General features: G+C 63.5%; 4 protein-coding genes across 4 annotated transcripts; 2 read left to right on the top strand and 2 right to left on the bottom strand.

Annotated features, from left to right (window-relative positions):
* Positions 1-48: 48 nt before the first annotated feature.
* On the top strand, positions 49-903 carry RPS20 (40S ribosomal protein uS10 RPS20; the record flags this gene model as incomplete). The annotated part of the gene is made up of 6 exons (XM_076648379.1): positions 49-140; positions 282-301; positions 430-530; positions 608-640; positions 709-774; positions 847-903. The coding sequence occupies 6 exons, from the start codon at positions 49-51 to the stop codon at positions 901-903; spliced, it is 369 nt and encodes a 122-aa protein (XP_076506068.1).
* A 1,783-nt stretch (positions 904-2,686) lies between these two features.
* JCM10292_005772 (uncharacterized protein) lies at positions 2,687-4,301 on the top strand (the record flags this gene model as incomplete). The annotated part of the gene is made up of 4 exons (XM_076648378.1): positions 2,687-2,778; positions 2,908-2,927; positions 3,050-3,142; positions 3,781-4,301. The coding sequence occupies 4 exons, from the start codon at positions 2,687-2,689 to the stop codon at positions 4,299-4,301; spliced, it is 726 nt and encodes a 241-aa protein (XP_076506067.1).
* A 255-nt stretch (positions 4,302-4,556) lies between these two features.
* On the bottom strand, positions 4,557-6,729 carry JCM10292_005771 (uncharacterized protein; the record flags this gene model as incomplete). The annotated part of the gene is made up of 12 exons (XM_076648377.1): positions 4,557-4,598; positions 4,660-4,708; positions 4,845-4,896; positions 4,959-5,052; positions 5,109-5,175; positions 5,248-5,372; positions 5,432-5,536; positions 5,607-5,659; positions 5,731-5,743; positions 5,803-5,880; positions 5,950-6,426; positions 6,487-6,729. 12 exons carry the CDS (start codon positions 6,727-6,729, stop codon positions 4,557-4,559), a joined length of 1,398 nt encoding a protein of 465 aa, XP_076506066.1.
* A 602-nt stretch (positions 6,730-7,331) lies between these two features.
* Positions 7,332-11,817, bottom strand: PKC1 (protein kinase C; the record flags this gene model as incomplete). The annotated part of the gene is made up of 11 exons (XM_076648376.1): positions 7,332-7,356; positions 7,430-7,545; positions 7,610-7,750; positions 7,811-9,537; positions 9,592-9,724; positions 9,782-10,047; positions 10,109-10,696; positions 10,754-10,869; positions 10,932-11,082; positions 11,146-11,662; positions 11,812-11,817. 11 exons carry the CDS (start codon positions 11,815-11,817, stop codon positions 7,332-7,334), a joined length of 3,786 nt encoding a protein of 1,261 aa, XP_076506065.1.
* Between the last annotated feature and the right edge of the window lie 252 nt (positions 11,818-12,069).

Genomic DNA, 12,069 nt, shown 5'->3' with positions numbered 1-12,069 from the left:
TCAGCGTTTGCCCCCTTCCCCCACCCACTAACCCACAAACGCCCAACCATGTCGTCTTACGTCGCCAAGGACAAGGAGGTGGACGCCGCCGCCCCGGCTGTCAAGACCCACCGCATCCGCATTACGCTCACCTCGCGCAAGTTCGTCTGATTCTCTCTGCGATCCCTGCGCTCGGCGGGTTCGGCGGGTTCGGCGAACTTTGCGCGGTTGCGAGGAGGAGGAGGCGAGCCGAATATCCCGGACGCCCCGTGCTGACCTTCCCATCTTGCTCTCTATTGCAGCGTCAAGAACCTCGGGAAGGGTGCGTACACTTCTTTCTGCGCCATCGAGCAGCGTGGTGGCCCATCCAGCGAATGCTGCCGCCGCCGCCATCGCCTCCTCTCATCGACCTCTTCCACAACTCGCTGACGCCTCTGATGCGCCCCACAGTCTGCACCGACCTCGTCAACCGCTCGAAGGACAAGGACCTCCGCGTCAAGGGCCCGGTCCGCCTCCCGACCAAGCGTCTCCACATCGTCACCCGCAAGACGGTCCGTTCCCCCGTCTCGCTGCACTCGCAGATCCTCCCGACTGCTGACACTGCCTCTCTCCTTCTGCGCCAACACAGCCTTGCGGTGAGGGTTCGAAGACCTGGGACCACGTACGCTCCTCTACTCCACCCGCTCGGCAACCGCGGCGAAACTGACCCGTGTCTGTCTCTGCACACAGCTCGAGATGAAGATCCACAAGCGCCTCATCGACCTCGAGTCGCCGGCCGAGGTTGTCAAGCAGATCGTGCGTTCCTCTCTTTCTCTACTCCCGCAGTCTGTGAACCGCAACTGACGCTCGCTTGTCTCGCTCGCGCAGACCTCGATGTCGATCGAGTCGGGCGTCGAGGTCGAGGTCACCATCGCCTCGTCGTAAGCGCTCCCCTCGAGCTCTCGATCGTCGGCGCGAGGGGCCGGTGAAGGGGGTTGTGCGGTATGGACCTGGTGTTCCGCGAGCCATTCACTTGGCTCGTGAGGACGTCCGGTTTCCTGCGCTCTTCCTTCTTTTCCGCTCTCGCTGCTTCACGCGCGGCTGTTGTAGGCGAGATGGCGTAGCGCCATCGAGTGTGCAAACTGTCGTGTCATAAAGCCTTCTCGAGAGGGTTGAATGCGCTCTTCACACGATCCGGGCGCTGCCATGCTCTGGGGATGCCGGGTGTGAGCGTTGGTGCGGACCCGACAGCGAGTGTGCGGGTTTTCAAGCGATTCAAGCCCTGCGACGATGGCTCACGTTCTGTCGGGAGGTTTACGGAGCACGCGCTCACGGAGACGAAAGCGTCGACAGGGGGACGTGGTCGCCTCACTCTCGCTGCTGCTGCTGCTGCTTTTGTCGCTCCCCTTCTCGGACCCCGCGCACATGCCTCGGTCCCACGTGTACGTGCATCTCGCGCTCCCGGACCCGGCTGCCATGCCGCACTTGCTCGAACCGGCGTTTGCACGCGCATCTCCTGCCGCCCCGCCAACAAGTCCGACGTCGTGCCCTCGTCCAAACCGCTGTGGACGCGAGCGATGGAGACGTTCTACTAGACGGTGCATCTAGATGCGTGGGACTTGATCCGACTGGACGACAACAGGGATCTCGACCTCCTACACGACTGCAGCGACGAGTACGACGAGACCAAGCGCAGACGGGACCGCGTGCTGTGCGACGACTGCTTGCGGGCGATACACAAGATTGCGAATCAACGCAAGCTGCGCAGGGCCAAGATGTACGGTGTGTGTCGTCTCGTCGTCCCCATCTCCGAATCTGGCATGAATTGAGCGAGTGCAGACCACGCAGGACAACGTCAAGCCTTCTTCCAGTACCAGTACTACAAGCATTCCTCTTGGACCTACGCCGACATCAAACGCTCCATGGTCCCCGACGCATGCCGCGTCTTCCCTGCCGCCGCAAGCCACACCCGTTTGTCCTCTCATTCTTATGCTACGGCTCAGCGGCTCACGCACAAAGTGTTGCAGTCTGGCCTGTCTACACGATACCCGGCTCCGAGGAGCCCGGTGTGGTGATGCCAACAGAGCCTGACCACGTTTGGCACGAGTACATGATTCCGCTCGACGTGCTCCGCATCGCCGACTCTCCACCTCGACCCGCCGCGCCGCAGCCTTACTCGCCCACCTCCAATTCAGCAACTCCACCAGAAGGTTCCCCACTTTGATGGCCAAAGGTTCGCACCGGCAGGGCTCTACCAACGGTGTCGCGGTAGGAGACGGCGGCCTCGATCATGGCGGGCGCGACAGCGTCGCGCCCGATGTCGCACACGACCCGCTTGTACAATGTGGCGACCAGTACGAGTGGGACGCTGCGAGCCCAACCACGTCGAGCAGCACGGCCCAACTTCTGGCGAACGCAGGGAGCTTTCGTTTCCTGCCCATTTCGTTGAGCATAGGCCGCCGCCGTGCGTCTCTCTACTCTGCGTCAATGCACCATGACGCGAGCGATAGCTGACGCGCTCGGCCAGGAGTCTTCAACTCGATCCGCTAGAAGTGCGCGACTTCTTCACTCCGCCTGCGTCCAGCAAACTGAATGCTCGAATGCATTGACCAGATCCGACGTGCGCCGTCCGTCAGATAGCTCGACGGCACCTCGGGGCTTGTCTGCGATACATTGCTGTTCATGAAGCGGTCGAGTCGCCCCCCAATCACCAGGCGTACGTCCAACCATGTCGTCTTACGTCGCCAAGGACAAGGAGATGGATGCTGCCGCCCCGGCTGTCAAGACCCACCGCACCAGGATCACGCTCACGTCGCGCAAGTTCGTCTGATTCCCTCTGCGATCCCTGCGTTCGGCGGGTTCGGCGAACTCTGCGCGGTTGCGAGGAGGAGGCGAGCCGAGTATCCTAGACGCCCCGTGCTGACCCCGCCATCTGCCACGCTCCTGTAGCGTCAAGAACCTCGAGAAGGGTGCGCACACTTCCCTCTGCGCCACGGAGCAGCGTGGCGGCCCATCCAGCGAATGCTGCCGGCGCCGCCATCGCCTCGTCCCCTTTCCCGCACCTCGCTGACGCCTCTGCCGCGCCTCAAAGTCTGCACCGACCTCGTCAACCGCTCGAAGGACAAGGACTTCCGCGTCAAGCTTGATGTCGGGTCGACGGCAGGTTTGCTTCGGTTTGCTAGAGGTGCGCGGCGACTTCTTCGTCCGGCCTGCGCCCGGTCAACTGTATTGATCAAATACGACGTTCGCGGCCAGATAGCTTTGCGGGTCTTCAGGGTCTCCTGCCATACTTTGCTGTTCATGAAGCGGTCGAGTCGGGAATTTCGGTTCATCTCGCCCAGTCCGCTTTCCCTTCTTCCCTCATCTCTCTTCGCTCACTCGCGGACAACACAGCAGCCTGACGAGGCTGATACTTGACACTTCGCGGCGAACCCGCAAGCCACTCTCTCGTGCCCTCCATGCTCGCCTTCACCGCTCCTCCTCCGCGCCCGACCGTCTCGCCCTTCTTCTCGCTCTCGCACTTCCCGCCGCAGCTCTCGAGCGCATTCGAGACGGATGCAAATGCCAATGCGCGGCCGCGACTGGTGCGCTCGCTCCGCGCCACGGCACTTTCGCCGCCGCTGACTTGACCTTCTCACCGTTCCGTCCGGTCTGCTTCCGGCCTGCAGAACCCACTCGCCGACCCTTTTCGCACTCGCAACGCGCTCAGCGTTCAGCGAGAGGCTGGCCGCGATTCGGTACGGGCCCCCAAGTCCGGGCGTCGCAGAGCCTCGCGCGAGTCGCTACCCTGGGCACCTCCCCGTCCCGCCTGTGCGCTCCCAGCAGCGAGCTCGGCAGAGTCGGCGCCCTCATTCCTCGACGTCGTTGAGGAAGAGATGGGCGACAACTCGGACGACAACCCGTTCAAGATGGACATCGACATCGACAGTCCCGTCTGCATCGCACCGAGCGAGCTCTTGCCGCCTCCGTCGCCTCGTCCGCGCGCTCGTCATGCGTCAATCCTCGACGCACCGCGCTTCTCCTTCCCGAGCACCCCGTTCGCCCTCCTTCCCAGCACGACCCTCCGGCCCATCTCGACCAAGCTGCCCTTGATCTCCGAGTCGGACGAAGACAGCGAAGAAGACAAAGACGAAGACGCCGACGAGGCCGCCTGGCTCCCGAAGTTCGTGCACCTCCCCGCGCTCCGTCGCCCGTACACCCGCAAGCACGTCGGCCCGTGGCGCAAGGCGCGCAAAGAGGACTCGCTCGAATGGCTCCGCCTCGCCACTTTGTCGCGCTGTCATCAAGCTGGAACGCTACCGGGCGAGGTATATGGAGCTATCGAAGTCGACATGGAGCTCTAGAGTGTACATGGGGTTGATTCGTCGAGTAGATCCGTGCACTATCCTGCCAGTATCGTTTCTGCACACCTCCGCACTTGCTGCTCACGCGGGAGCGAGAAGGCGTGACACGCACTGTCGCATTTGAGCGATCGATTGCGAGATAACTCGTGCATTCGTCAGATAGGAATAGCTCCAAAGACGGACCCGCCGCCATGCCTCTACCGTCGGCGACTTCGCCGCGGTCCCAGCCCGTTTAGCAGCCACAGCAGGTCTCGATTACTTGCGTAAAAATGCTCCATGTGGTCCCGCGGAGATGCCCTACAAGTGTCAAGAAATATCAGCATGAGCTGCGACGCCGATGAGTGGTACTGCCACGCACCAAATCGTGCACGATGCCAGTTGAGACGTCGTAGACCCAGCCATGGACCCTGTTTTCACAGTGCGAGATGCAAACAGAGAGTTACGTCAGCAGGTCTTCGGATGAACGGAGGGAAGTCGCGCAGATGGCCTGATCTTCGAGAGCAGCGGGGGAAAAAGGTCGAAAGGAACAGGCGATCAACGCACCAAAGCTCGACCGGATCGGCAGACGGCGCAGCTTCCCGAGCAAAGAGGGGTACTGCAGATGAGGAGCGAGGCTGAGTGAGGTTCCGTGACAGAGGACGAGCTGTGAACGCTTACGATGAGTGCCCGCCGAGTTTTGAGTCGCGGCGGGGAGGTCTGCCGTATTCGTGACAGTGTTAGAAGCATTGTGCGAGAGATAGCCGGCCCACGACTGGATGGAGAAGCGTCAGACTGCGTGCGAGAGCTGGAGAAGCGCGGACAGCGTACGCGCTGAACGGTCGGGTCCAGCTTGATCCGCTCCACAGTGCTCTTCACGTTCTCTTCAACGAGTGCGCTATGGGCAGGAGGGTTCTGGTCAGAATCTGAGCTGAGTGAGCACAGAGGAAGCCGTGAAGTAACGACGCACTTCCACACGTCGTTAGTTACGTTCGCAGCGTCGACTCGATCCGCTTTTGACCACTTCTGGCGGAAAGAGCTGATCTCACTGCGCTCGCTGGTTGCATAGATGCGGCGAATAGGTCGAATCCAGGTCTGCGGACATGCGCTTCGCTCATCAGTCTCTCCGTTGCCCTCGAATGAACCAACCGCACCTCAACGCGGGTGTGATCCATGTTTGTGTGGACGTTGTCAGGGGCACTAGCGATTGCAGCTTGCACAGCGCCGCACTCGGTATGGCCTGGGAGAATGTGCGTCAGCTTGAAGTGAGTCGAGAAGAGCATTGTGTTTACCCATGACCACAATGTGCTGCACCCCGAGCGAGCCGACCGCATACGAAAACACAGTCTCTGAGGACAGGTCGTCCATCGTGTACAGATTGCCTGCGGGCACAGAGAGTGCGGATGTCGGTGCGACTTCGCGATGGATGCTTGTCGCACGGAGTTGCTCCTACCAATGTTACGTGTCTACATCACTTGCGTTAGGAACCCCGATTCATGTGTCATGAGCGTACGGAAGTGCGCACCACAAAGACATCGCCAGGGTTCGCGTCCAGTACGGTTGTTTCCGGCACGCGCGAGTCAGAACAGCCGAGGTAGGCGAACTGCGCGGCAAGCCATCGCCGTTGGTCACTGAGCGGTTACAAAGTGCACATTGCGCGGGGGAGGCGCACCTTGGGTTTCTGCCCCTTTGCAAGTTCGGCAATGAGACCAGGTTCTTCAACAGCCGATTCGCTGCGGAAGTCCCGATTGCCCTGCAGCATTTCGTGCAGCTCGGGGAAGCGGGCATAGAGTCCCGTGGATGACGGGACCGAGGCGTCGACAGGAACGGTCGCAGTGCCAGACGCCTTCGTCGTGCTAGCTTGCAAGACGCCCTGCATGCTGCTGCCCATCACTCCGAGAGAAGCGAGGATTTGAGCCGTTTCGTCCGACCCCTGCAAGTCCTGCAGCCTTCTCGCCATGGAGACACCGGCAACGACTGCAGCCGCGATGAGCAAGACCACGACGAGTACGGCGCCAGCGATGTAGACCTTCCGGCGAGTCGACATAGGCGGTACGGCACCGCCTTCTTTCGTCTGTGCCTCAGTGTCCGGGATGCCGCCTTTCTCGTTAACAAGAGCAGTCTGCGACGAGGACGATGGCGGCCGGCTCTGCGAAGCGAGACACGGTCAGCCCGCACGCAGCCAGGGTCGGATGGGGGCCGAACGCACCGAGACGCTCTGCATCGTCGAGCTGTTGAGCCCGAGACTCCTCATAACGTGCACTCGCCGTCCACTGGTCTGAGGGCTCGAGGCCCGAACCGCCTGCCTCTCGCGCCGGCGCTCGCGCTCGGTCTGGTAGCCCTCCTCCTCAACAGTGTCTTCAGTGGTCGTCGTCGCGCTGTCCGAGCGTGTCGCGAGCGAAGGAGCGCGGCGGTGCAGCGAGCCTTCGTCGGAATCGCTCGATACACTCATTTCGCCACGAATGTGGCGAGATGACGGCATGGAAGTAGCTCAAGTTCAAGGGAGCAGGAGACAAGGGCGAGAAGAAGCAGAGCTGGAGAATGCGACACGAGAACAGAACGACTAGGTCCGCGGAAGGTCCGTGAAGAACAGGAGCGTGGTGTAGAAGGCGGTTCGTGCGTGCGAGGCCGACCAGGCGATGCATCCGTGCGAATTTTAGCGTCGCTGAAGCGATGGCTAGGCCCATCAAGCAAGGCTGCCGCGCGAATCTGGCAGCTGTGCTCGCGGAGACGAGACGCGGCGACGGAAAAAGGGGAGGAGACAGCCAGCATGTCGTGCGAGGGCCAGCACGTGTGGATAAATCACCTGCTAGTCTCGAAGAGTTCAGCAGGCAGCGAGGCGAGGAACCTGGTTACTGCGAGAGAGAAGGGGATCCGGGTATGTATAAAGAGCGTGGTCGCGGTTGCTACAGGAGGGTTCGGGTGGGATAGGGTAAGGCTTCGTGTATCGGTCGTTCGAGCGTCCATGATCGTGAGGGAAGGAAGGGTGGCTGAAGTCTGAGCGAGTGCGCAAACGGCGAGAATCGAGCCCGGCTCGGCTTATCCACCCCGCGCTCACTGCGCCCATGTTGCGGTCCAGCTGTTTCGAAGAGCGATCGGTCCACGTCAGCAGTGCCCCTGCGACAGCTCGAGAAGCCTTAAGAGATGCGCACCTGAAACCGGCGAACTCGTTTTGGTCCGCGGCGGACAACGTCGAGTGGACCGGCGTGAGCGTCGGTTGCTCCGACGTGAACTCGGTGTCGAAGTTAGACGTGTCGGTCGCCGATTTCTGCACAAAAATTCTGATCAGTTCTGTATACGCTAGGTTGAGGGAGGTCGAGGGAGGAGCGCACGATTGCCGGATAGAACGGACTGGGGATGCGTTTGTGGAAGACATCGTCCCAGTTCGTGTCCTTGAAGAAGAGGTGACTCTTGATCTCGGTCGCATCGGCCTCGCTCGCACCGAGACGGCGCGCCGGGTCCTTCGTGAGGAGCTGTCGGATTCGCGTGATCAGCATGCAGAGCTCAACAGCCAGAAATGCGGCAGAACGCACCTTGGTGAGGATGCTGACGCTGTCCTTCGGCATGTGAATCGGGAACAGCGGCTCGTCCTCGAGGATGGCGTCGAAGATCTCGTCCTCGTCGTCGCCGCGGAAGGGCGACTGGCCGAGGAGCATCTCGTAAATGAGGACGCCAAACGCCCACCAGTCGACTGCGCGGCCGTAGCGCTGCTCGAGGATGATCTCGGGCGCCATGAACTCGGGCGTGCCGCAGAACGTCGAAGTCGTCTTGCCAAACCACATCTCCTCCTTGCACAAGCCGTAGTCGGCGACCTTGACGTGGCCGTCAAGCGTGAGGAGGATGTTGTCGAGCTTGAGGTCGCGGTAGACGATGCCGTTCTTGTGGAAGTACTCGAGCGCGAGGAGGACCTCGGCGGCGTAGAACTTGGCACGGCGCGGAGTGAACTGCTCGCGCTGGATGTGCAGCATGAGGTCGCCGCCCGAGACGTACTCCATGACGAAGTAGATGCGCGTCTCGGTCTGGAAGCACGAGTGCAAGCCGAGGAGGAATGGGTGGCGCTCGCGCGCGGCCGTTAAAAAGACGCGCTTTTCCGACTTGGTCGACTCGACCTCGTCGTTCTCGATGATGAACTCCTTCTTGAGCACCTTGATGGCGTAGAGCTGCGCCGACTTCTTCTCTTCGGCGAGCATGACCTTGCCGAAGTTGCCCTTGCCGAGCACGGCGAGGAAATTGAAGTCGTCGAGGCCGATGCGGCGCTGGCGCACTGACGCGGCGGGCGCAACCTGCTGCGTCTGCGGTACAGGCGGCGGGAGCGCAGCGGACGGCTGCTGGACCTGCGGCGGCAGCGGTGCAGCAGCCTGCTGAGGCGGTTGCGGCTGAGTCGGGTAAGCCTGGCTGTACGGCTGCTGGGTAGGCTGAGGGGGCTGCGGCTGCTGGGACGGGAGGCGGGATGCAATGGCGGGCGAGTACAGCTGGCTCGGCTGCGGCGCAGACGCCGGCGGCTGCTGCGGCTGGAAGCGCGGAGGGTATGGCTGTTGCGGCACCTGGGACGAGTGCTGCGAGTACGCCTGGGGAGGCGGAGCGGAGTAGGCGGGCTGCTGCTGCTGCTGAGGCGGCGGGAAGGACTGATAGGTCGGCTGCTGAGGCTGCGGCTGGACCTGCGGCGGGCGGCCGCCGTCGCTCGCGTAGCCGCCGATGAGCGAGCCGATCGAGTCGCGCCCGTCGGTGCTCCCGCCGAAAGACGAGATGGTCGAGGCCGAAGAGAAGCGGGGCGGCGCCGTGACTTGCGGCGCGCTTTGCTGTGGAGGCTGCTGCTGCTGCTGAAGTTGCTGAGGCGGCTGCGGCGGTGGCGCCACAGGCTGCTGCTGCTGCTGCACTCCGCCGTACGGATCCATCGGCGGCACAGGCACGCGCTGAACGGGTGCGGGCGAGTACGGGTCGCCGCCTGTGAGGTTCATACGGCCGACCTCGCCTGCAAGCTGCTGCGCCGGCTGCTGCTGCTGCTGGACACGTTGGTCGTACGCGCCGACGGGCGTGTGCTGCCCACCGTACGCATCCTGCGGTAGCGGCTGCGGCGGCGCGCTCGTCTGGATGCGCTCAGGCGCGGCTACGCGACCTGCAGCTGGGCGAGTGACGCCGGCCCGCCGGCTGCTGTTGATCGACTTGATGTCAGAGAGGAGCCTGTTGGCCGTCTCCATCGACATGCCGCAGAAGTCGGGGACGAGGTGCATGCAGTCGGTGTGAGCCGTCACGCCGCACTCTGCGGAAGCTGAGGGTCAGCTATGCCCGGTCAGAATGGCCAAGATGCACGCACCGCTGCACTTGCGAGCCTGTTTCCGTCCGAGCGGAAGGACGAGACCACAGTGGCAGCACCAGTTGGGCGAGATGTTGGTGATCGGCTCGAAGCGATGCGGGATGCGGTGGTTGATCTGCTCCTCGTCCTTGTCCTGCGAGATCGACCGGGTGAGGCGCATGTCGAGACACGAGGAAGATGGAGAACGCACGGCATCGGTGTTGCTCTTCGAGATGCACTTCGTGACGACCTTCTGGTAGCACTTGCCGTGGCACGCATACTTGCAGTCCTCGCACTGCATGCCGGCGCCCTTGAGGAGGAACTCGCCGCAGAGAGCGCACAGCACGACCGTGTAGAACTGCTTCGTGACGAACTTGTGCCCGTTCTGCTCGTGGATCGAGTCCTTGCGCTTGCGCACGGCGCCCTGACGGCCGAGACCGCCGGCGTCGTACGGGCGCTTGCGCACGTTCGACTTGACTGCGAGCCCGAAGAAGGTCAGTCCACCTCAGACGGGCTAAGCGACGCGGAAGAGGCGCACCAAAGTTGACGTGAAGCTGGATCGCGCCTTCAGGCTCGACAGCGAACCAAGCGTCGATCCCGTCGCCCTTGCCCGTCGTGCCGCCGACACCGAACGTGCCCGCGAGCGACTGCTCGCGGTTGAGTCCGCCCGCGCCAAAGTCGCCCGCGGCCGCCGCCGCGCCGCCCGCGCTGCCCGACCCGCTCCCGCTCCCGCCCTGCGCGACGCGCGCAGCCGTGACCCACCCCGGGCCCGCCTCGGCGCCCATCTTCCTCCGCCGGAGCTCCTCGACGATGTCGCTCAGGCGGAGCCAGAGCATGCCGATTGGGACGGGCGCGCCCTCGCCCGGCACCTTGTCGTAGATGGTCACCTCGGCCTCGTTGGCCTTGTCGACGTGGATCTCGAAATCCTCGTTCCACCGGTCGGTGCGCGACGGGTGTGTGCGCGCGCGCGGCGTGTCCTCAACCTTGACGTAGATGACCGTCTCGGACGGGTGCTTCGACTTCTTTGGCTGCGGCGCGTGCGCGAGGTCGCGCGCCGACTTGATTGTGATCTGCAGCGCGCCAGAAAGCGGGCGGCGCAGGTTCGACTTGACGTCCTCGGGGATGCCTGCGGATTCCTCTGGTCAGATCGATTCGACGCCTCGAGGAAGTCCATCATGCGCACCGTCTTCCTCCTCGCCGAGCTCTCCCATGACGTCGAGCGTCTTGTACTTCTTGAGAGCCTGGTTCAGAAGGACCATCTTCTGCTTCGACTCGACGCGCTTGTTCTCCGTGTCGGCGCTGCATTCACCCAAGTCAGTCTCGTCTTCGCTCGGAGCGGCTGACGGGGCGCATGCACGCACCGAGCCTTCTTGTCGCCGTCGACGAGGTAGAGCTTGGCCATCTTGTCGATACCCTCCTTGTACTGGCGCTCGACGTGCAGCTTGAACTCGAGCTGGTGGAGCATGCGCGAGATCTTGGCCGTCGTGAGCGGCGTGTCGGCCTTGATCAAGTCTGGTCGCGACATTGCACGTCAGCTCGAGACGACGGCCGCAAGTCTGAGAAACGGGAGCGCACCAAGGTTGGTGAACTGCTCCTTGGCCTTCTGCCCGCCGTAGAGCGTCATCCCGCCCGGTCCGCCCGGGTTCGCCGCATCCGGCGCCTCGGCGCGTCCATGCGGTCCCGCAGCGCCGTACGCCTGCGGCTGGACGTAGCTCGGCGCGGCGCCGGGCGGCGGGTTCGGGAGCGAGCGCGCGCCGCCCCGCCCGTCGTCGAGCATGCCGCCGTACCCGCCGGCGCCCGAGCCAGCCGCCGCCGGACTGGCGCTGCGTCCTGCCGCGGCTGCGGCGGCGGGGCCGGACGACGAGGACGCGGCGGCGGCGCGGCCCTCGAGCTGGCGGACCGAGTCCTCGAACCAGCCGATGGTGCGCTGGGCCTCGCGGATCTTGGCTTCGCAGGTGCGGATGACGTCCTGGTTGCTCGTCGCAGCACGCATCGCCTGGAAGCCCTCGAGGATCTTGCGCTCCTTGGCGATGCGCGCGTGCAGCGAGTTGAGCTTGGCGCCATACTCGGCCGAGGCGGAAGCGCCGTGAGCCTGTGTGTATTCCAAGTGTCAGCCACCCTGTCCTGCACTGCAGCGTCTTCCCTGCCGAGTGCGAGGCGTCGGCAGAGAGGGCTCGTGTTGGGTCAGGGCAAAGGGAAGCCCGCTGCGAACCCCGCAGACCGCCGAGAGAGCAGACGCACGCTCATGGTTGCTGTAGCGCGCGGGTGCTGCTCTGGAGCCTGTCAGACGCTCAGGAAGGCGCGAAGCGGATGAAGCGTCGGATGAGCCGACGAGACCGAGGGCAGGCGCTTCGCTCGCGGACGGAGGCTGGATTCACGGTCCAGTCGCCTCTCGGGAGTCTCGTGCGAGGGATTCGAGCTCGCGCACGGCGTGTGCAGAGCGCGCGAGAGTGACGAAGCGTCGGACGGGCGACAGGGACGCAGCCGCGGGCGCCCTTC

Source organism: Rhodotorula paludigena (genome assembly GCF_050403205.1).
Source record: "Rhodotorula paludigena JCM10292 DNA, Rt_paludigena_JCM10292v1_ctg15, whole genome shotgun sequence".
In the NCBI taxonomy this organism is placed as follows: Eukaryota; Fungi; Basidiomycota; class Microbotryomycetes; order Sporidiobolales; family Sporidiobolaceae; genus Rhodotorula; species Rhodotorula paludigena.
This window is presented reverse-complemented; position numbering and strand designations above follow the sequence as displayed.